The 25,090-nt window shown below is 43.3% G+C and overlaps 1 protein-coding gene across 1 annotated transcript; it reads right to left on the bottom strand.

Moving 5' to 3' along the window:
• Positions 1–1,511: 1,511 nt before the first annotated feature.
• On the bottom strand, positions 1,512–24,882 carry LOC121621510 (neurabin-2-like). The gene is made up of 15 exons (XM_041958019.1): positions 24,771–24,882; positions 17,790–18,194; positions 17,219–17,427; positions 16,799–17,143; positions 15,965–16,681; positions 8,417–8,549; positions 7,799–7,919; positions 6,400–6,504; positions 6,040–6,175; positions 3,975–4,118; positions 3,810–3,863; positions 3,486–3,617; positions 3,221–3,318; positions 3,041–3,137; positions 1,512–2,370 (listed from the first exon to the last, which is right to left on the bottom strand). The coding sequence occupies exons 2-15, from the start codon at positions 18,106–18,108 to the stop codon at positions 2,317–2,319; spliced, it is 2,664 nt and encodes an 887-aa protein (XP_041813953.1). The 5' UTR covers positions 18,109–18,194; positions 24,771–24,882; the 3' UTR covers positions 1,512–2,316.
• Between the last annotated feature and the right edge of the window lie 208 nt (positions 24,883–25,090).

Here is a 25,090-nt window from a genome sequence, read left to right on the forward strand (position 1 = left end):
ATCAGAAGGGCTAACTAGCTAACCTACACAACAATCTACTAGAGCTAACAGGCCGATATGGAAGCAAAGAAAGGCCATAATAATCTGAATTCAGACAGAACTGAGAGGCTGATTTTTTTTAATTTTTTTTTTAAGTTTCACAAATTCAGATAAAAGTGTCCAGAAATCGCAACAATTCAGCTCAGTCCAATTCAGGTCAGGTCAAAAACATCAGTGTTTTAGATTAGATTATTAAAGGCTGCTGAAGGTAATCCAGCGGTAGTATTTGAATTTATAAACCTGAAAAAAAAAGAAAAAAAAGGAAGACGGGAGTTCAAATCACATAAACTCAGACAGACGGATTTCAAAGTTTTAAAAAAATCTATAAATTATTAATCATATAAATTCAATGAATTATTGAACTGAATTTCAATATTATGTATTCAGTTGTAGTTACATTTTACAATTAGGGATACAGTTGCTTATTAAAATAATACAAACTATTATGGCTGTTATTTGCTTCTTTAGTAGTAGTAGCCGTGATTCAGAAATGCCAAAAATATGATTGAAATAATCACTTTAACATTTAATACTATTTCACACTGTTACCATTAAAGAGTTTATCCATTTTACAACAGTAAAATGTTGACCAAAATATGAACCTCTTGGTCATAATTTTTTATTGACCAAATGTAAACATCCTTAATAGAAGAAAAAAAGCCTAATTTCTGATATCTTGTTAACAGATTTTAAAAACTTTTTTCATCTTTGGTACTTTGGCTGCACCCACTAATGCTTACCGCAACTAATGAGATGATTTCTAGAGCAGTTCTGCCTCCGAGAAATGTTTGAGTGACTGACGCTACAGAGTGCACCTACACATCAGCTGTTTCTGAGCATAGGATTTATCTGAATATGATCAGTTTCCCATGTAGCATGAGCTCAGGAAGCTATGCAGGAAGTGTAAGTGTGCACAAAATAGCCTCAGAATGCGTTCAAATCAGCATATTTCGTGTTTTTGTGACCCTGGATAAGAGATTTCTGAAAACCCTGCACCCTGCAGAATATAACACATGACTATCCTGAATGGCAGGATAGTTGGTGTGCATGTAAACCCACAGATACTGTAGTAAACACCAACAAATATACACCATTAGAAGCTCTATAAGCACATAATAGACTATTCACACCCTGTTTGCCATTGATACTGACAGAAAAGAGATGAAACAGACTGAATCTGGACTACTGAACTAGTTCACCCTCCACAGCAAGGCGTCGCCATTCACTGCACTGCCTTACTCTCGGATATCAGACCCACGTCATTTCTTAAGCCATTTAAACACTTTAAATACATGTATAGAATATATACAAACAGTATGCCACCACAGTTCAGACCTCGCTTCTGCCTGATTCCTTCCATCGCTTGCAGAGAGTTAGGCTAGAAAAGAGAAACCAAAGGCTGGGGTGGGCGTTCTGTTTTTTTTCACAGTTCTTGTCACTGATGAGAAATTTGTTGGGCATCTTGTCTCATAGTTTTTATTAATTAACTATCAGCAGGTGGTGGCTATTTCCTTTTCAGAGTTTTTTTTTTTAATTGTTGTTCTTGTGTGTCACTACCAAGGTTCCACTTCAGAATTTGTTGAGTCTTGAGGTGAAAAATGAGGTGTCCATTTCTCCTGGTAGTTTTTGATTGGAATGATCAATGCCACATGACAGAAAACATGTTAGTCTTCTTCATAAGACTCCAGTCCAGTCCCAAACAAAAAAAGGAATGGTTCAACAACCACCTAGTTCAAAAGTAGTATAACGACAATCAGGTGACGTTTGTCCCCTCTTGTTGGCTCTGTTTTGTCCTGCATTTATGCCTTCTGTCACTCCATAAAGCACTTTGTGACGAGCCTATTTAATAAGAGCGCCTTTTTTAAAAGAAATTGGATTAAATAAAGAATCCTGGTGTTGTTGAAGAGAGGAGAAGCCAATGCAGATCATCCACAAATAAAGTACAGGTTGTTGAATGTGGTTTCCGTGTTGATTGCCAAGCCGTTTGCCAGAAAGACACACAAGGAGGATTCTGGGTATTACAGAAGGTGCATTCTGGGATTGGTTACTGACGAACAGAGCTCTAAGCTGTTGGCAGATGTCAGATGAGAGGTTGCTTCTTTCCTCTTTGTATGTCACCCTCCTTGTCCTCTCTTCTACAATTGTCATCCCTGTTATTCTTTTTACTACCTCTCTGTGCAGTAAATGGTTGATTGGAATAAAATGCAGCCCAGGTCAGAATGAACGCAGAGCTCCTCCTCCTCCAGTCACAGACAGGAGGTCGGAAGTAGCAGCAGTCTAGGAGGGTTTGGGGGTCTTCAGGGCATCCACTTTGGTCTCCAGGTCTGTGATCTGTGGAAACAATGTTAAAGATCCAATGTTTTCAGTGTGCAACAGTGCCTGATTTTATTTGGTCGCCACAATGATCCAGTGCACTGCCATTCTTTTGTTTCTCAAATCAATTTTAAGTTTTTTTGAAAAACAGTCTCTTGTTTCTGGGAACACTGCTATAAAATTACCACAAATAGTCTCTATCACATTATATTGCTCATCACAACCACACGTCTACCTGCACTGTAATTAAAAATGCAAAGCTCCAGGCAACACTTTGGCCAGACTCGTTAAAAAGAGGATGACGCACGCTGTCGTTGCCCCAGTTACACAGTGTTTTGGATGTAGACGCCGGGGGAGGACTGGCGGGAACACGCGGTCCTCATGGAGCTATTAGCAGAGAGATGAGTTCTACTTGACCTATGATTTTTCATGGGACTGCATGAACTGTTTTCAATGAGTCAGTCTCCAACGCCTGTGCATCTGCACTGAACGGGGGATTCGCAATGTGTAAAAATATGTGCAATGCATGAAAATAAGAAGACTAAAAGAGGATCGAGATTGGAGCCTTGGGGAACACCACAGGTCAGTGGGGGCACTGAACAGAGAGCATCACTGCTTTTTCAGTAGTCACTGGTTAGGATGAGTGGTGCCTTTCCACATGTTGGGTTAAGGTGAGTCTTTTACTGACCTTTTCCTGCAGATTGTCCGCCTCCTCTTTGTGTGTTGCCTCACTCTCTTCATGTGCTCGACGCTGAGCCGTCTCCTTCTTCAGATACTCGATCTCCCTACAGAGAACACACACATTAAATGAAATTTATGTGTCTTTTGCTCCATCTCTCAAACCTTTAATGTGTCCCTCCTTCCTTACTTCTGCTGGTACTCTTTAATCAGTCTCTTGGCTTTGCTGTATTTCCTCTCTAGGTTTTGGTACTGAGCCTGGGTTTCCTTCAGGTGCTCATCCACTGCCTGGAAGCACACACACAAAGTGAGAGTTATTTTAAATGAAAACAACTAGTTTTGGGGAGATTATAAACTCATTATTTAACTGAGTTCTCCAATGATGAGAAAAATACTTTGTCCGTTCATGACTGATGGATTCGTCCTTTCTTAATGTTTATTCTCTAATAAATTACCTTACACAGCGACTGTGCCTCCATCCAATAGCCCTCCAGTTTCTCCATCCTCTCTTTACTGTCCCGGATGTTTTGCTCCAACTGAGCACACTCCATCCGCCAACGCAACTTATCCTGCTCCGCATGAGCCAGCTGGAGGTAAGGGGTGGGAGTGTGGCAGGAGGAGGTGGTATGTGGGAGGTAGAGGCAGCGTTAAGTCATCATTCAGGCAGCAAAGGAACTGATGTTATGCTAGTCTACATTCTCCACTGCAGTATAACCTGGATATTGCAGTGTGCTTTATTTGTGTGTGTCCAGAAGGGACTGAAAGTGAACGGGTCTCACCTTCCTCTTTAACAGCTGGATCTCCGCCTGGGTTACTGCATGTTTGATCTGGAGCTGCAGACAGAGGGAGATAGACAGGGCATGACAGCAACAAGGAACTGTACCAAAAACAACACACAAAAACAGAATTCTGTTCGGGACCCAAATGATCAAAATCACATATACCTCCTTGAATTTGTGGGCCAGCTTCTCAGGGTCCAGCTCCACAGGAGACAACATGTCCTGGTTCTCGGCCAGGTCGAAAACCTCAATGGAGTTTGGAAACACTGGACTCATCTCCTCCTCCTCATCTGTTGCATACTCACCTGTCTGCAGGTAAACAGACAGAGATGGGGAAAAAATAAAAATAGAAATATTACATTTGTGACTTTTTACAACACTTGACATGTTGTTGTTGTTGTTGGTGTGTGTGTAAAAACCATGTTATTTCTTTTGCTGCCATGAGTTAGATGGGAAGAGTGATACTATACTCGTGCCTCTACAGTAAATATGTGCAGCCAGTAGTCGGTTAGCTTAGCTTAGCCTAGCCTAAACACTGGAAACAGCTAGCCTGGCACTGTTCAAAGGTTAACAAAGGCCACCTACCAGCACCTTTAAAGCTCACCCATTAGCACATATATCTCCTTTGTTTAATCTGTTCAATCAGGGTGCCTTACTCTGTCCAAACAAAGCATCAAAATCTGCCTACCAGCACCTCTAAAGCTCACTAATTTCCATATTTTTGTTTATTCAGTAGAAAAACTGAAACGTAACTGACAAGTTGTGGTTTGAAGTGCGGGTTATCGCTGCTTAGTGAGCTTTAGGAAAGGAAATTAATGTATTTCCCAAAATGTTCCCGAAACAATCTATTTAAAATGTTACTTGCAGATCACAGTGGTGCAGTGCTTCTTTCTCTCCTCACTTGTTGCTGTATAATTCCATTTGGAGCAGTACGTGTCATATAAAATCAACTCAACCAGCCCCTGCCTGTAACTGTCTTCCACTAAAAGCATTCACACAATCGATAACCTGCTCATCATTTGTCATCTTCTCCTCTTCCGTCTTACAGAGTAAGTTAGCTTCACATTAACTTCCAGCCACCATATATTTCCAGGTTGAGAGCAACATTATTGCTGTCAAAAATGCATTAAACCAAATTTAGCATTGCACTTCATATTTCCCTCTTTGATATAATGACCACACTATGTCTTTAGCTCTGGTTCCACTGTTCTACTCTGACACAAAGGCAAGCTTGCTCTCTGACTGTTTATTATTAGGCTACATCAAACCCACAGAATCCTACCCCATACCAAATAATTGACAAGCCACCAACAACACATTGAACACAATCTTGACTGGTAGCTGTGGCCCTGGTGATGAGTACTCATCAGTTTAATCACACTGGACAACCTCACTTACCATTTAGTTATGCTGTAATTACAGGGAGAATGAATATTCAGCCTTTTCACCACAGTGTTATGGAGAATGGAGTGTGCCACTGGAATAATCAATACATTTTGAATAGCTAACTGTGATTTGCTTTAATTGATAATCAGTTTTAGAACACTTCAGCAAATAAAAGGGTTATTGCTCAGGTACTGAGCTGTCTGTTACCCTCTCTGACCACAAGGTGGAGAAACTGGACCGAATTTGAATCTACAGGCCACGTGGTGGCACACAGACCGACATTTTGTCACACACACACACACACACACACACACACACACACACACACACACACACACACACACACACACAATCTGCTTCCAACACTTCAGAGGACATTACACTGACTTTCACTCACGTCCTGGATTACATTACGGGGACCTGCGTTTTGTTGCCAAACGGATGACAACGCCGGTCCCCACAACGGGGCTGAACAGATTTATGTCCCCACAGCAATAGTAATGCACGTGCACACATAATTGCACACACCACAATGTGAGACTCCTCTTTCCTCTCCTCATCTGTTCATCTCACTCCTGTTATCTCTCTCGTAAACCTCCCTCTTTTGATTTCCTGCAGCTAACAAAGCCTCACAAGCTGACAGAGCAACATTAGCTGAAGATGTTCTGAGTTAATAAATGTGGTTTCAGAAAACCAGCTTTAGAAGTGCAGACTGGAGCACCTGGGGAGGTAGTTTGAGTGATCAGATCACTGTACTTCTTCAATTTTGAACACAAATGTTTCCATATTTTGACATCTTCCGAAAGACAAGGCTGCAGCAGTGCATGTTAGTCTACGCATGTACCTCTTCATCATCGTCCATGTACTGTTTGTATCTCTGCTCCATCATCTCTCTCTGCCACCTCTCCTGCTCCAGAGTCTGCTGGATCAGCTGAGCCACTTCACTCTGCTCGCCCGGCTTCTCCCGACCAATCACAAACCTGGAAAACATCCAAAATCTGTTAAATGCACCCATCACAAACCTGAAAATTGACAACAAAAAAAAGCATTGAATATGTGTCATATGTATAACAAATGTGCAAAAAATACCCAGTACCAAATGATCAAGCCCGCATTTTATGTCTGAATTGAGCAGAATGAAAATCTGACTGTGTTCTAAGTGTGTGTTTGCAGGACAGAGAGATTGTGAGTGTGTGTGTCAGACCTGACAGTGCCGCTGGTGTTGCGGAGAACAGATGCGGCGAGGCTCTGAGTGACGCCAACCAGGCTGGTTCCATCAACCTCCACTATCAGATCATTCACCTGGATCCTGCACACACACACCCCCACACACACACACACACACACACACACACACACACACACACACACACACACACACACACACACACACACACAGAATATACGGCATGTGTGAAAATGGACAGAGAAAGAGGACAAATGGCCACCCCACAGCTTTTGTCCCATCCTCACTGTGCTATTATATCAGTGTTTTGTCTTCTTCTACTGTCCGGGGGCTGATTTGTGTGCTGCACTCTCAAACACATCACTGCTATGGCAGAGCGGAACAGTGAAAGCAGAGATGTTTCGGTTGTTCGCCCCCTCCGGCAGATCAAAGCAGTCTGTGTCAATGCAATTGTTTTTCAGTCTCTAAATGCTAATCTGAAATTGGCTATGACAAGAAAAAATAACAATAATGTACTCCCTCTGTCAGTGCAGTCTGGAGCTAGAATTAAACATAGCAGGAATTACTTGCTAGCTTATAATTGAGCTCATCAGACTCCATGTTTCCTTGCTTTCCTCTGTCCTTTGTCGGCAAGGCGCTGATAACGCAAACGAAATGCGAGGATTTAATAATAATGGAGATTTAGGAAAATAATGATGTCATGCAGCAGAGGCTTGTGGCTTTTAGTTTCCATTTTTCCTAAAGTCTCAGTTTGTTGGTGGAGCAGCTGATGACACCACAGGACAGAAAATGTTAAAATTGAAGCAAATGTTATTGCTGATTTTATGTTCTGCTACTTTTAATGGCACGTGATGACTATTTTTAGAACATATAACCGTTTTCTTGGCCGAAGCACCCTCACAAGTGGGTTCACAAGTGAGATGCCACCACAGCTACAGCGTATGGTGCAACACTTCCGCCTGCAACCGGATTCGACGATATATTTTTCTGTATGTTTTTCATTCAACTGCATTTTGTATAATTTCAAAAAAAAAAAAAAAAAAAAAAAAAAAAAAAAAAAAAACACCTTGAACCTTGAAATGTGTATTTATCCATGTCTGAAAATAATCCCCAACAAATCCACTATTTACTCCTGTTTGAGTAATGTTTGGCAAAAACCACAGTGCCCAGCTGACTTAGGAAATTCCTTTGCTAAAATGACTGTACATAGTTAGATAGTACATAGTGAAATTACTGCAGATAGTTGTGTAGGAGCAAATCTGAGAGCTGAGAGTCTGACTGGCACATTGTTGGTGTTGGTCTTTTCACGAGATTTGTTGAAAAGAAACAGATAACAGAGCATGAGCATCTCTATTCAGAATCATGTGTGAGACACACTGATAAGGACAGATGCATGAAGGGTAGGTGGACAGGGTACCTGCCGTCTCTCTGCGCCGCTCCGCCCTCGGTGACCGTCTTAACAAAGATGCCCAGTTTCTCCAGACCCATATCAGCTCCTGCACCCATCCCTATGATACTGATACCCAGACCATCACTGTCTGAGACACACACACACACACACATAATGTAAATATCATCAAAAGACTGACATGAAACATATTGAATTGTATCTTTTTAGATATGATGGCATTAATTAAACACATGTCCATATATCCTTGTTGTTACTAGCATCAGGTATGTATTCATTTTTGTTACGGCCATACTGATCTGAAGTATGAAGTGACAATCAAAGCAATAAAACATATTTATCCTTATTCAATGCTTTTATGTCAGTATTACAGCTATTATACTGTGCTGAGAGCCGCCGTCACGCATGGTTGCTGGTTCCAATCCATTACCTCTAGAATTACTAGCTGCTAATTAGGCTAATCTGCGCTAAATTTAATCCTATAAGGGGATAATGGAGATGGTAGCAGACAGCGTATGTCCACCATGTGCACGTGTGTGAGTGTGTGTGTGTGTAGTTACATAAGAGGCTTGACTGAGTGACTCTCAATGATTGTAGAGGTGTGTGTTTGTGTGTGTGTGTGTGTACCTTTCTCCAGCTCCACAGGAAACAGGTCCAGCTTCTCGACTCTTTTCTCCAGCTCATACTCGGCTGAGGCTGCCATGGGGTCAACATCATCATTGCGGCGGTCATAGTCTTCGTTAGAGTAGGTGGTGAAGACCTACACACAGGGAAAAGGTCAAAGGTCAGAGAGCCTCCTTCTCTGGTTGCATGTTTAATAGCTCTCGAATGAATTTAAGATACTGATAACACATACACATCAATTTCACAATACAAATTTAAATATTCAAAACATATCACATCCATCATTATTAATGAATTATTCAAGCAACCCTTTAAGCTTTTTTGTGTTTATGCAGCTACTGCCATATTTAGTCTATCCTTATAGAATGAGGTGGACAAAATATCAGAAACACAAGGACAATGCAATACAATTCAATGGCATCACAAACTGAAGCCTTTCAAAATGACCAAAAGTTGAATCAACACCAAACATTAGAACATTCCTGAAGGGAGGATTTATTAGCAGGGCTGTTGTATTAGTTTCAGCTAAGTGTACCTAATAAACTGGCAGCTGAGTGTATGTAAATCCACCTGGGCGGAATGTCAGTGAGTTTATATACACTGTAAATGAAACATTACTTGTGTATATATGTGTGTACATATTGCACAACAAATGTATATTACTTTATATATAATATAATATAATGTAATGATATGTGCAGCTTTTGGTTTTTACATGGGGTTACAAGTATAAGGAATATATGTGGTGATGATTTTTTTATTTTAATTTGAGAATGAATAGCGGGTACTTTATCATACAGGATGCAATCTCATTATTCAAACTTTATCCTCTTTTATTTGATCCACTTGTAACGATGCCACAGTTGACACATGTAGTTCTTCACTGTATATCATTAGCAAACATGTCATTGTTAGAATTACAAATAACAATAATTAGGCAGCTCTGCAGGCGCTCTAGTACCAGCACGGTCTTGATTGGCTCACAGGAACATTCAGAGACTAAAAGTCTGTTGCTTCATCTGATTCTAACACTACACTTTTGACAGGACTTTAAATCTTCCAGCAGCGGGTCTGCCAACTCAAATTCCACCACCCTTAAAGCTAATGACGGAGAATACAGGAGACACACAAAGATATCACTTCATAGAAATCTGCAACACTTTCCAAAATAATCACAAAATATGTGTGACTATGCTCTCATAGTCCCCCCCATATATTGTCCCATCCTTTCCTCCGCTCTCTATCACACCCCTCCCCCCTCTTTAAAAAGGTCAGCAGCATCTGTCTCCCCGGTGACCAACTCCATTATCACGTGGTGTCGTTTCCCTGGCAACCACAAGCATGTGCCCAGCGTGAGCTTGGCACTGGCACTGACCTGCTCTCTCTCTCTCTGTGCCTGTCTGGCAGATATGCTAATTAGTGCGCGTGAGACAACGTACAGAGACCGAGCCAAAGGCCTTTATGTGTAGGAGGTGACTGTTACAGTATTATTTACATTCTCCTGAATGTAGAAGACTGAGGCGCGCACACACACACACACACACACACTGTAACACAAACAGGGTCAGAGGGCGTGATTGTTAAACTGTTTCCTGTCGTCACATTTCCTTCCTGTTGAGTAACTTTAAAGCTGTGTGTGTGTGTGTGTGTGTGTGTGTGTGTGCATGAAGCTTCAGAGCATTCCCTGTACACGTGACAAACACACAATCTCGGCCTTGCCACATAAACACACCACTGACACAACAATAAACAAGAGACAACAGCAAACTGGTGGAACAACAACATGCAATGTGCCGCACGCCTACTGACAAGAACCAGCTCACCGAAACCTGCGCAGCAATAACGTCTTTGACATGAGCAACAGGAAGAGCAACAACAACAGAAGAAATGATCAAAAAATTAGCCAACAAAACACAGCAAACATGACACACACGCACACACAAAAATATCTTAAAACCTCAACATTTTACCGGCATATGAGCTGGCAACATGTACTACTCAAACTGAGCAGCTGCATGCTGAGAGCTAAGCTCACTCCAGTGATTTAGTAAGATGTTTCCAAGCAGTTGAGAGACTTACAGAGACCCATTGAAAAAAAAAAGGAAAAGAACGCCCAAAATCATACCAGCAGAGGCTGACATATAGTGACTTTTAGCCCTTCATGTAGGTCTCGCTCCAGTCTGATAGAATCTTTCCTTAGACCCTCCTGCCGGTAAGTGACAATGTCTTTCAAACTGCACAGCTCCAGCTGGTAACACAGGCTTTTTGTTATGAATTTGTAGCCCCCAAGCTCAATCTGAGATAACCCAGACCCCTCTCGGATGTGACAAAGCTCCTGCAGAGCCACATTCGCCAGACATTAAACCGCCGCTTTCACAGCCGAAGGAGCATTCAGCATGACAAGTAAATGTGCCTGCGTATAGAAAAATAAAGTGCCTACACCTGATTCCACAGGTGAGAGTCCCAGATGGCCCCCCATGTATCACATTATATAATCAAAAACATAGAAATCCAAGATATTGCTATATAATAATCATATGTCTCACTACACTAAGTTATTATCTTTATGTTGTATACAGTATTTGGTACCTTTAATCTTTCATTGCAAGAATAATGAGTTTTTTTGTTTGGTCGTGTGGCTCTGCTCATGGGATGCTCTGGAACAAATGCTCTCTTGAATGACAGCCTCCGCATAATCTGACCAATCACAGCCAACCTGCTACTACGCTGGATAAAAGCCAAGCCACAGAGTCCCGCAGGGTAAACCTTCAACACAACGCTGTGCGGTCCCTCTGCCTTTGTGCTTCTTTGCTTGAAGCCATGGGTTGTGTGTCTTGATCGAAGGCCACTCAACATGCCAAACAAAATTGATTCAAAACTCAATCACACCGAAAAAACACAAACAAACAAACGGAAAAACTCCACATGAAATAAATACAATGAAGGTAAAACAGGAGCAAACACACTGATGTCGGCTAGTTTGCAGAGCCAGGCTAGCTGTTAGGCTAGGCTAAGCTAAGCTACACGGCTGCTGGCTCCATGTACACATTTTCCAAAGAGACGTGACAGTAGTGTTGACTGTCTCATCTATGTTTTGGCAATACAATAAATAACCTTATTCCCCAAAATATCAAACTGTTGCTTTACATACATTCTGAAATTTTGGAATGCAAGTCAAGCCAACATTTAATAATGCGTAAAGCTTAAACGATTATTTGACTAATCAATTAGCCAATTGACACAAATATAATTGGAATTTTGTCAATTATTTAAGCTGTTTAGTTCCAGTTTCTCAAATATGAGGATTTGCTGCTTCTATTTCTCAAACTGTAATAGACTTTGTGTTTAGGACTTTTGGTTGGACAAACAAGCTATTTGATGACGTAACCTTGACCTTCAGGAGGCATGTATCATGATTTTCTGACTTTTTGTAGAGCTGTTCATGCTGGAGATGAAGAGAGGCTGAAAGCCCTTTAAACCTTTCGCCAGACGCTGTGTTAATGATTTCAGGATCAGGATCAGGTGCATCACTTAACTTTCAATTTAGTAAAAAGTGTAAAAAATACACTGACCAGGTGTCTCCTCTTCCAAACAAAGCTCCACTTTGTGATTCTTATCAGTTTTCCCAACCTTTGTGTGTGTGTATGTGTGTGCATGTGTGTATGTGTGTGTGTGTGTGTATGTGTACACGTGCATTTTCAAGGAAAACAAACACACCCTGCCACATTCCAGCTGACTTACAGAGGTAGCCTTGTAGACGACTCCTCACAGACAAATCCAGGATGTGTCAGTAAAAGTGAGAGGGCAGTCTGGCTACTTTCTACAGCCTGGGATTAATCACTCACTGCCCATTACCATCACACTGTGTTCACAAGAGCCCATCATCCAGAACTTTGAAATAAGTTTCTGAACACTGTTGTAGTTGCAAGGCATTTCTGTTGGAAGATCAAATGCAGAGGAAATTTTACAAAATGACATGGCGCAGAGGCAGGTGGAGGCTTACTGAGCACAAGAAGAGGTCTGAACTCTCCTGGCTGACTTCTTACTTGATGAAGTAACTCATGATGTCAGAATTACCGACCGGTTTTGAAATTGAACACCACCCAACGTGTCCGGGCAGTGAGCCTCTTGGCTGCCTTTGTTCCCTGCAGCATAACACCTCTCTGAACGTGTGAGAAAAGTTACCGGGTCAAATACCAACAAAGCGGGACCGTCATGTCGCCTTCTGTTGCAGGGCTCCATTCACACCGCACGCTGTTTCACATTATGTCGGCCAGGGTGTAAATCCATCCATAAAATATGAATTTGCTATCATGTGCAGAGTAACTACAGATAACTGATTCTTCTGGTTTTGACTAAACTGAGAAGTCACTGGTTCTGTTGTCAAAAACAGCACTCTGAATAAGTACTTATTGCCACTCCAATGCAGGTCTGCTCATTTCATGTCCCTGCTGTGCTGACAAGGCCACAAGTAGGAAGTGGTGTGTCTGGCAGTGGAAGCAGATCCGGATGCTGATGCCCACACTGAGTATAGTGGTTCATGCTGCTACCTGTTTGCCCCCTTTGACTGAAGTTGCCTTCTGAACCACATAAATAAACAACATGTACTCTGTTATGATTATTACTAGTTGAATTCTTGCCACTGCTGTCGTCACTATTCATACAAATAGAATTGTGAGAATGTCTGCTGAGGAGGATATAATATACACTAAGTGTTCATTTCTTTTAGTGACTTGAAAAAGTTGGGTAAAAATTCTGCACCGGTTGTTATATGAATAATTTAGCTAGTATATAAAGTTAGTTTACACTGTACATTACACTAACTGCTTTGTTCTCAATTCCTTCATTGACAAACTAGTATGGCATTAGTAGTGTAATATCCACAATGAGGGGCTTCTGACTTTTTTATGCCGACGATGTGTTTTTATGCTGACGATGCGTTTTTATGCTAACATGACTTTTTTATGCTGATGTGACTTTTTTATGGTGACGTTGTTTTTATGTTGACGTTACGTTTTTATGCTGACGTTGCTTTTTTTATGCTAACATGACTTTTTTATGCTAACGTCACTTGTTATGCTAATGTTACATGTGTGAGGTGGGTTAGCGTCCTTGATAGTTTGTAAAAGGGAAACCTGTCTAATTTTCGTGTTTAAACTATGAAAACTGATTTCCTCACATCACATTTCATATGCTGGAAGGGTGCAAGGTGTGTCAGTGTATTATTGATTGTGGTTTGGTGAAATGAATCTTCTTATCTGTTGCACATCGTTAGCAGTGGCAGAACTGCTAGAGATGCGACAGAGAGCAGCTAAAGGAAGTGCCTTTGTGGAGCTAGTTTCAACAGCGTAACCAGCAAACAGCTGAATCATTATGACTGAAATGTCCAGCAGCCAATTCTCACACTTTATCTCCAATAAATATATTGTCTATGTTGTTTGTTAAAGTTGCAATTAAGCGGGTTTTACAGGTTTTCTATAACCGCCAATGTTTTTGGAGGTGTTTGCTGTGTATGTCAGGCCACATATATAGCAGGATACATGATTTCATATGCTGCTATTCAAAATCAGAATGAATGTGGACTGCACAGTATTGATCAGAGAACATCAGACTGGGACCGCTGTGATGTTTTGGGAGTGTGTGTTTGTTGACGTTGAACCCAACCGTTTTGTGAATCTGTGAACAGGTGGTTTGCACATCAGCGGCAGACGCGGTTAGACAGGATTCGCCTGGCCGCTAACTGCAGCAGCTACCTTAGTAGTAAACCGGGCCGCCTCAGGCCACAGCCCTACTTTTAACCCTACTTTTAGCTGCACTGTGGCTGAAGAGGTCAGTGGTTAAATGTTTGAAGGTCCAGGGAAATGTAAAGAATTCCTTTTTGACCTGATGCCCGGCCTGAAATAAAACACGTTCCTCCTCCTGATCCTCTACAAGTGGACATGACCGAGCAGGAAAAGTGATCCTCGGTGAACACTGTCAGTGTCTATTACCTAGTCTTTGTCCTGCCTAACGACATTCACCTCTGCCTAAACATCCCGTCTTTCAATACCAAGACTGTTCTATCTTATTTCCTGTTCTTATCTGTTCTGTTGCATGTTATATTATCATGCTATTCTCTATGGTATGCTGTTCAATGCTGTCAACAGACCAAGTATGTTTTTTTTTATGTGACAGCTACGTCACGGCACGTTGAGACATGTTTCGCAATCCACAGAGCTCAACCGGTTGACTGCCGCAGTGAGGGGGGGGGGCGGGGGGTTTGGAGACGAAACGGGCAATCCAGTATCGAAAAGTGCTTCTTTTAAATCAAGATCTACGTTCGTACACACAGTTTGAGCTACAGTCAGCAGGAAGTCCTGTGGTGAAATCAACGAGTGAAAATCCCCCTCTGTATGTGTCTGCGTGATGTTAGAGAAGGAGGAAGTCACTCCGTCCTTTCAATTGTTTCTATACACTCCTCTTTCAGTTTCCATGCTTCCATACATACACATCTTCATCGTTCACTAAATCCATTCAGTTTCTTTTTTCTCCCATTTAATTATCTAATCACCAGATACCAACCATTCAGCACTCAGAACATTAATCAAACAACTCAGGATTCATAGTCTGTCATTAAGCCTGCAGCAACTGATTTGACTTGGCAACATAGTTGTGGAAAGTACTGTAACTTATATATATATATTTACTGTATATTTACTGTATATTTACTCAAGTACCGTACCGTCCAATTTTTGGACAATTAAAGCTAGTACTTCTGTACTTGTACTAGGATTTTGAATGTAGGACTTGTTACAGACTTGTAACAGTGTATTTTTACCATGTAGTATTTCTACTTTTTCTTATGTAAAGGATGGGGAAACTTTCACAGCATGCTATCGCCTTATAAAACACATTAGCAAGTAGTTATCTATTTACACATCCAGCAGAGGCAATATTAGCATTTTTGGCTATTTGCAAGTCCAATATTGACTTTCCCTTTGGCTCTGTTTTGGCCTCCACCAACTTCTGAGAAGAATAACTAGTTCTTTAGCAGCGACATGCATGCTGTTTGTTACTTGGCAGAATGTGCACTGTGGGTGCGTCGGAGCTTTCTCGATGAAAACAGCTGCTGGCGCTGCTGAGAGCAGTGACAGTGAACAAAGCAGAAAAGCTGTGGGCTGAAAACCAAAACAATGGGCTGAAGGATGCTGCAACGCTGCAAAGACGTGAGGTGAACGGCGGAGTGGGGGTGGGCTTGTTACTACTCACATTACATGTAGATATTTCATGTTGTCAATTTAAAAATATCAACTGTTATGATTAGAATATCATTTCAGAATACTATTTTGCCTTATTGCTCTGCACAGGTTTACTACTGTTGGGACCTTCAGTCTAGTTTAAATGAAGTGGCAACCACAATGACTGAATGTTGAAGCCAAAGAAGAAGTCTCAGGGACTTCCTCTTATGGCTGCTCAGTACCTGAGACTGTACTGACAGCATCAATTGGGAAACTTCCAAATCTACAAATGCAATATTTTTTCCTCAACAGTTCAACAAAAAAACCCACTCACCCTGATTGGCCCAGTGCTGAACCGAATCTTCCTATTGGATGGCACAGGCTCCTCTTCCTCAGGGAGGCCCGGGATCTCGGAGCAGCTGGTCTCCGGCTGATATGCCTCCTCATCTTCATCATCCTCCTCATCATCCAGCTGGCTGCCCCCAGAGTCCTCCTCCCCAAGCCCACTGTACGCACTGATGTCTACCAGATCCCCCTCAGAGTAATCATCCTTCCTTGAGCCATCGTCGTCATTCTCCTCCTCTTCTTCCTCGCCTCTCCCCTCAGAGTCCGCTCCTTTCTCATCCGAGGAGGGAGATGAACCGGGAGACTCTTTCTCTCCATTTTCCAGTGAGGCATGAACGTCGGCCTGCACCAGCCTGGCGCCGGCCTCAGACCCTGTGGAGCCGTCCTGCTCATCAGCTTGTGGTCCCTGCTCGGGGCCCACTGTACTTGAGCCCCTGGCTTCAGTTTCTGTTGGCTGGACCACCAATTCCTGTTTGACCTCCGAAGAGGAAGATGAGGATGTGACAGCCACAGAAGACGATGAGGAGTGGGAGGAGTTGGAGAGCTGGTCTCCTGACTGTACGAGCCCCTTCTCCTCGCTGGGCATCACTCCTCCTGTGCTCCTCTGTAGAGACCCTGTCACCTCTGGTAGCACTGCTGCCTGGGTGTTCACAGTTCCTGCTGCCACCTCCTCGTGGTCCTCCTTCCCTGGAGGTATCACTTTCACCTGAGACAAGAAGACAAGGAGAGATCATCTAATCATGCACTTACCTTCACCCAGCTTAGTCACTTCTACTGCAGTTTGTTGTTTTCTTTTTTTCCATTTAAGCAAACCTCTTATTACCTTCCTTCCACCAGCTTCTGCTCTGGCTGGAGGTTTGGGTTTTGGCGCTAGGGCAGGACCTGACCGACGCTGGGGGAGGTAGAGATTGTTTTGTGGTTCGCCCTTCTCGAACACAGCACTGAGCTGGCTGACGGTGGGGCTGATAGCCTCACTGGGCCCGACTGAAGCTGCAGCAGCGGGAACAGTAGGGGGAGCTAGAGCGGGAGTGGGAACAGGGGGGTCGTCCAGCCGGTCCAAAGCCTCCGTAGATCCGTTAAAGCGAGCCACAACATCTAGACGGCTGTCCTGGAAGCCCGATGCCCGCTCCTTCTTCAGCAAGATCCGGTTGGTGGCAGCTTGCTTCTCCTGGAAGACACAATAGTCAGTCAAAGAGTCCTGAACCAGAATCTGACACACAAGTAAAATAAAGAGCTTTCTGACCTGCAAAGTCCGCTGTTCGAAGATCCTCCTGGTCTCCTGGAGCTTGGAGAGGCCCACAGAGGAGCCCCCACCCTCCCCTCCACCTTTAGAGTCGAAACGGTTGACCCTCTCTGAGACTACGGCCCCGAGTTTGAGCAGGGCGCTGTGGTCAACGTTCTCGTTGAGGCTTGACGCCCTCGGCAGGGACAGTTTCACAGCCTGCTCTTTACCTGCCAATGACAGGGATGGTTAAGAGCAAGCAAGAAAGAGGGGAGCGAGAGGTTTGCTCTAGTTTCACACAACTTAGGTCTTATTGTTCCCAGATCAGCAGTTACTTCAGCCACACATGCTAACATTTGCAACTTACATATAGCAGATACACATCATTTGGTCAATTCCTTACAACGTGATTTTGGTTTCGGATAGGCGAAAAAAAGACAACAACCACAACAAATACCTTGAATATTGCTCTTATTAGAGCCCCATGCACACTGCTTCAGTGCTACCAAGGTTCAAGTTGTGGGAGCAAAATGGTAACAAAATAATAAAAATAATAATAATTGACCAAACACCAACTAGTGGGGGGACTTACCAATCATTTTGGCTCCGTCCTCCTCATCACCAGGAGACTGCATCTGCATGAACATGTTCTTGATGCGGTGAACGTTTGATCCATATTTCCGGCCCCTACCGGTTGGGCGGGGCAGAGGAGTGGGCTTTGAGGCGGGGTCAGAGCCTCCGTTGGCGGCATTGTTGAGGTGGTCAGTGGCCTTCTTGAGGGCCGCCAACCCTGCCTGGTAGGCGTTGCGGTGGGGCGAGGGACTCCTCAGGTTCGAGCTCCCACTTCCCCCGCCGCTGCCACCGGAGGTCCCGTTGCCCCCCGTGGCCGACGGGGGCTCAGTCTTCATCATGTTTGGTAAATCAGATGCCCCCTGGTGAACAGCAGGTTAGCAGGGACGAGGACGGCAGCATCCTGGAGCTGTTTGACATTCACCTCCTGAATCACACACAGACAGACAGACAGACAGACAGACAGGTCGATGGTTTATACTTGTGATGAATCATTTTCTGTGACATCCATCAATGATAACAGACTCCAAAGATGAGTCACCATGACCCACAGCATGGTCTTCAAGCTTTCTCCTTAGACTGACGTGCAACCACGAAACCCAAAGTATTCTATTTTTGATGATATGAAACAGAGATAAACACCTGCATTTTAGTTTCTGTACACCTGGAAACAGCAAGAATTTCAAGATTTCACTGAACAAAAGTAATTTTTTGATTGTTAATAACTGTTAGTTGCTGCTGTATTTGATTCCAAAAGTGAACAGATCAATCTAGACTAGATTAGAGAAGAGAGGACTGGAGAAATGGGAGAAGAGAAACCAGCTGTTTTTGGCCAGAGGTCACAGTGACACAAGTCAGAGCTCGAAACAATTACTTTAACTAGTTCAGTTCAGTGAGGTTTCCTCCACAGCTCTCTGTTCTGCTGCAGTGACACTGACCATGTGCAATGCTACTCATTTCACTTTTTGGATTATTTTCCTAAAATATGTTCTGTTGGCAGGAGAGGGGCTGCCGCAAATGATCACCAGTTACCAAATGGTAAATTAATTCTTCTATAAACTGATCAACCATTTAGTCTATGAATAATAAAAAAAGCAGACACAAATCCTGTCAGAAGTTCCAAGAGACGAAGGCGATGTCTTGTTTTGCCCAACTAACCCAAAAACCCAAAGATGTTCGATTTACAGTGATATGAAACAGAGGGAAGCAGCAAATCCTCACATTCAAGAAGCTAGAAAAAGGGAATAATTAGCATTTTTGCAGGATAAAATTGTTTATGAATTGTCAAATTTGGTGCTTAAGCTTAGACATAATATGGATTCAATATTGCGTTCAACTTTGATATGATTGCGGTGACTACATTCAGAGTTGTGGTTCATGGCCTCAAAGCTGTGAGTCACCAGGCTGCCCCAATTCACTCCACCAAATGATGATGTCATCAGGATTATCTTGGATTTGGTTTGGATTTTTTCTAAAGAAATCTTCATTACAGCCTTGACAAAGGTCCCTAATAAGCTGTTTTATGAGAAATGTAGGATTCAGTGTTGTTGGACTTAAAGTCAGTTTATCTCTGCCTCTGCCCCATCAATACAGATCGTTTTGCAAAAACAATTTCTCTTGTCCCAACTAATGGAAATCACATTGCCTGTGAGAAGGTTTTTCATGAAAAATGCTGAAGATTCACAAACTTCAGCTCCTCAAATGTGAATATTAGCTGGTTTTCATCCTCTCCTATGATGCACTGAAAAATCTTTTTTGTACTGTTGATTGAAACTAGCTGTCTGAATAGGTTGAGTTGGGCTTCAGGAAACTGAGACGTTCACCATTTATAGCATTTTACATTGATTATTCAAATAAGAAAATAACTCTCAGATAAACTGGATTTAAACTTTGATAAAAATAATAGTGTAGAAGCCAAACTAACATCAAATAGCACAACAACTGCTTGACCGTGTATTTTTGTAACACCCACATGGTGATCCAGGAGCTGTCAAAATAATCCAATTAAAACGATGACGCACTGTGACCTCACGTGTCTTCATGCTGCTGCTCTGAATGCCAAACTTACTTTGAGACAAAGTCAGTTCATGAATACAGAGCGCCGCCCTGGTCCCCAGATATCCAACTGTTTGCTCATGATCACAATCTCATTTACTGGCTGATTGCGTTTTGCAGTTCGGGCTGTCAGATGCTTCATCAGGCTTCATTTCTAGTTCTGACAACCACAGCAATGAGACCCGACATGTGAAACGCACACAATGGCCAAATTGGTTTTCTGAATCTAATAAAGTTATAATCATAAAAAGCAACTAAAGTTCAAATGATAAATATGAGCAAAAATAAAAACTGACATGACTGTCATGACTACATTGAATCTCAGGTATGTCTGTGCTCTAATTAGCTCAATCCTCCCTTCACATTCCTAAAATGTTCACTAGCTTCCAAAACTCAAGAAAGCAAACTTTACGGACAAGCATTTTGGGATATAAGCTTATTTGTTTTCTTGAGTCGGATGAGAAGGCCGATGCCACTGAGTAGGGTGCTGTAAATCCGAAGCTACAGCCACCAGCTAGTTATCTTAGCTTAGCGAAAACAATGGGAACAGGGAAACAGCTAGCCTGGCTCTGTCCAAGGGTACAAAATACCTACAAGCACCTCTAGTTCATCCAGTAGCACATTACAGTTAATGTAATTTGTTTAATCTAAATCATATTTTAGCTACATATTTAGCATAAAGACACAAGAGTCGTATCTATCTCTCAACAAGAAAACAAACATGGCTCCCAACATGTTTATTCCTCCAATGGAGCACTACTGAGATGGGAGCTCAGTGATAGTGATGCAACAATGGTCACTTTGTTAAAAAGTCACATGTTTCACAGTCTGGAATAAACATACAGATGTGAATACAGAGATACATGGATAATTAGCATGAGCAGCGATAGCCAACGCAGCCAAACGTGCAGAAACACACACTTCATCATCGAGAAATTCACTTAGTGCTTCGGCCCCACATCCAACAGCTGATCTCTGGCGAGCAGAACACCGCAGCTTAGCGCCGCATTAATAGAACAAGGATCTCCCACTTTAAAGATTAGGAGAAAAAGAAATGGGTTCTGCAACTCAGACGATTACTTAATCAAATGTGGAGCGAGCCAGAGACACATCTCATTTTTCCAACGGACTCAGACAGTGGGATCTGTGTGAAAATCCACAGCTGAGGTGTGAAGATTCATTCTGACTGTTTAAGTTCATTGTGACAATGATACGACATGCACTTCCTTTGATTCAAACGCTGCTCGATGCAAAGCAAACACAATGTGAAGCAGTCCGATAGTGCAGCCTTGCCTTGTAATTTGCTTCTTTGAGTCCAAACATGCCAAATGCTAAAGTCAAGTTTTCCACCAAGAGACCCAAATAAGGGTGCCCTGCAACAGCTTGGTGCGATGTCGTCATCAGACCCGGCGCCAGGATGAAGTGACGGAGGGGGCTGGTAAAATCTGTGAGGGGGCAGTTTCTCCACAAAACGAAATTCATTGATTTAACCTCGCAACAGCCTCAGGGAGGCGAGATACACACTGTAAACAGCGCTGTCTGTGAGTCTGAAACCACAGCTGAGCGACAGCCACGTGTGGCTCAGCCAATCATTTTGTTGATTTCGCTATTTTTCTACAGATCTGTGGCTGTGTCCGGGAGGGGGGTGCGAGGTTTACAACAACCTTCAGTATAGCATGGAGCACGTTTTTGACTTAAACTGGGGCTTGTTATTACTTTCAATTTGATTAATTCAGCAGTTTCTAAATTAACTGAATAATCATTTGGTTTATTTGGTAGAAAAAAAGCGATCAAGAGAAAGTCTGCAGCCATGCTAGCAGTTCTGTGAGGCTCTACTTTGAGCTTTGAGCTAAATGCTAACATCAGCATGCTAACATGCACACAATGACAATGCTAAAATGCTGATGCTGAGTAGACGCGATGTTTACCATATTTACCATCATACTTGAGTGTGCTAGCATGCAAACATATGCTAATTAGCACTAGCAGGTAAGTATTAGCTCTGCATGTTTTTTCATCATAAATAACAGGACAAATTAAAATTTGGAGCTGATGAGGGTGCTAAACGTTAAGGCATCACCAGCTCCATCGGGAGGGGAACATGAATAACTTTATCAAATTTCATGGCACTTCCACCAATAGTGTTGAAGACGTTGTATGTTAAAGCTAGAAATGTCAAGAGAGGAAAAATCAGAGGTCAACAAAGTTAATCACAAAAACTGCTTGTTTTGTTAAAAAAATGACAGTTTATTGATTATTAAAATAGTTGGTGCTTAATGTTCTGGGAGTTGACTTAACATTTCAGCTGTTATTGAAGCCCTCACTTTCAATGACTCCTAAGAGCCACTCCAAGGTTTGACACAGAAGTCTCCACTCAGCCATCACAGTGGCTGCGAGTGCAAACACTGAGCAACAATGTGCTGCAACATGCATGTGAAGCGAGAGAGGACAAAACATGTTGGATCGTGCTACTGTTTGTGTGGTGGTTTACATCCTTTCCCATGGCAACGCTAACAGACTGGATGCTGGTTTGGCGCTGCGCTGGTGCAGAATGAAACTCTTTGGGGAGATAAAAGTGAGCGGGTGGAAAGACCGTTAATGTTCCTGTCTCGACCCACAGTGACTCCACACGGCACAGCTGACCACGATGTGACCAAAACACACACACACACACACACACACACACACACACACACACACTGTGACCACAGTATGTGTGGTCACAGTGTATCTTGTGACTCTGTCTTGCCAAATAGTAGATTCTTACAAACTGATCATGTGAACTAGAGTGAGCAAATCCAATGTAAAGCAGATAACCTTTACAAGCACCTCTAGGGCTTCCAGCGTTCGGACCCCACAAATACAGAAACACACACACACAAAGCTAATACTGCTCCCGGCCTTTTTCCTGTTATTGTTAAGACTAATCTGGTGGCTCCTGATCTGACTGAAAAACACACGCCTCACACACACACCTGAAATGCACGACAAAGACAAACAAAAACATAACTCCGTCTGAGCGTGACGGAGGAGCATCCACATCTTCTTTGTTGGTGTTCCCACCAGTTAAGAAAAAAATAGCTCAGCAAAGCGCGAGCACCAGCCCACATTGCATCTTACACTCACACGGCTTTCCAAGAACTACATCTGCCTCCTGCTACCCCTAATCCTTTGCGGTTTGGGGGTTGCTTCCTGTCACTGGGATCTCACTCCTAACTGCACGTTTGGTTGTCCTGTTTTACATTTTCAAGCATCTTGGTGCTACTGTTTGCAGAGCGGCATCATTCTCATCAGGCCAAAGAAACCCAAAACAAAGAGGGACGCAGTGCAGATTTAAAGGATGATCAAGTGCAGAATACAATATGTGGTGCTCCCAGTCATGAGCATCCCTGTCATGCTTGTCTGTCCACACTGACATATCTCTCTTGCAACCAGATTCCAATGGATTGTGTTTACCCAGAGCTACCGTCCTCCTCCCACGCATGCACACACGCTGTCTCAGTCAGGTCAATACAATCTAAAATAAATACATCACGGCACAACTACTGCCTGCCTGCACCAATAATCCTCAGCATATGGAGGTAAATGACTATTGACTTGTGATTTTCCCCCTGGAGATAAATAGAGTATCTATGTGTCTACTTATAACCTATTGATGGGAAGTCCCTGAGCAGCCCCTCCCTTCACTAAATACAGGCTACACCACACAAACAGCACAGCCTGTGTTTTTCTAAATGACATGTGTTAAGTGTTTGGCTCCTATGGCAAAGATGACCTTGCCTCATCCTATACTGTACCGTTGAGGACAGGAGCTCACATCTGTCCCTGTCTGCGTGCGTATTCAGTGTGGTCAACACAGTCTGCGAGACAGAGGCAGACACTGCAGCCACTGCTGTGGATGCTTCTGCACTGAAATGGTAATATACTGCCCGTTCAGACATGAGTAATAAGTCCTTAAGTCTCCACGCCTGCACAGCATCTCTGTAACTCTGCGTGTCTATGTGCGTCACGCACACAGTGTTCAACAGAAGGCACATTATGGCAACTACAATGACTCCATCTATTCACACACAATCCCTGCATCTGTAGAGGAGACTCCCGGGCCTGGCCTGCTGCAACGGTTCAATCTGGCACACACACACTGCGTGCTCCTGCTGTTGCTGCTGGCTACAGAGAGGCTTTGTTGGCATACCCAACATATGCCGCTACTCCGGACTTCCTTCGAAAAGCGCAGCCTTTATTGACGCGTTGCTTTCGGAGCAAAAACGAATCGTTAATAAGTTAGATCAAACAGCTACTGCGAATCTCAACGAGCCACCTGTTAATTCGGCATGAATGTAATTCACAGAGCAGCATTTACTACAGTTAACAGCTCAACTGTTATTTGTGCTGCGAGTGTCCTCCCCCATTTACCCTTCCGTCAAAATACAGCTTAGCGGAAGGCGGCGTGCACTGTGCTCGCGCTTTAAGATCGAGATTTAATTTGAATTACACATTGTTTGATAAATTACTCATACGCCGAAGTCGTCAGGAGACGTCGGTATATCCAGAGAAACCTTAGTTCACATCCTTACAGGTGTTTACCTCAGCATGCATGAACGGGAATCAAAATCAGTAAGATTTCTCACGGAGTTCGGCGCGAGATTCTCCCTACAAAAGAGAGACCGCGGCTGTGGCGTTCCGGATGTTTTTTTCAGGCTTGATTTGCTTGCTCGTTAAAATCCAGCCCCCACAGACATGAACGGCGATCAGCTACAGCTGCGTCTGTGTTAGACAGGGTCACCGGCCGGTTCTGGAGCCACAGGCGGACGGACGGGAGGCCCTGCTGTGAGTCTGTCTGCTGTGCTGCGTCGCTTCCTTCCTGCAGCCTGTCTCCTCTTTCACAGACAAACGTTAGATTTGAGCTCCGCATTAACGCGGGGAGCGTCCCAGGCTCCTCCGAACCTACCTTCTATTCCAGCGTGCGGGAAACAGCCCGGCGCCCGTTAGGATCCGTAGTGGAGACGGTCCATTGTCCTGCTGCTGCTGCTGATTCCTCCTGCGAGCAAACAGACTGAGCGCCTGCCTCCCCTCCGCTCCTCCCTCTCCTCCTCCTCCCTCCCATCACTTTCCTCCATCCCTCACTCTCTCCTCCGCACCCCTGCTCTCCTGCGTCCTTCCCCTCATCCTTCCCTCTCCCCCATCTCTTCCATTTATACCATCTTGATTTCCTCTTCATCTCCCCCACCTCCCTTTCCCCCCCTTCCTTTATACCCCATTTCCTCCCCT

The sequence above is a fragment of the Chelmon rostratus genome, chromosome 17, assembly GCF_017976325.1.
Source record: "Chelmon rostratus isolate fCheRos1 chromosome 17, fCheRos1.pri, whole genome shotgun sequence".
In the NCBI taxonomy this organism is placed as follows: Eukaryota; Metazoa; Chordata; class Actinopteri; order Chaetodontiformes; family Chaetodontidae; genus Chelmon; species Chelmon rostratus.

Coding starts and splice junctions, on each gene's coding strand:
- LOC121621510 (XM_041958019.1), bottom strand. CDS start 18,108: ATGATGAAGACTGAGCCCCCGTCGGCCACGGGGGGCAACGGGACCTCC. Junction 8,550..15,964: donor TCAGCACTGGGCCAATCAGG/GTGAGTGGGTTT, acceptor CCCTGTGTGTAG/GTCTTCACCACCTACTCTAA. Junction 6,176..6,399: donor AACACCAGCGGCACTGTCAG/GTCTGACACACA, acceptor GATGTTTTCCAG/GTTTGTGATTGGTCGGGAGA.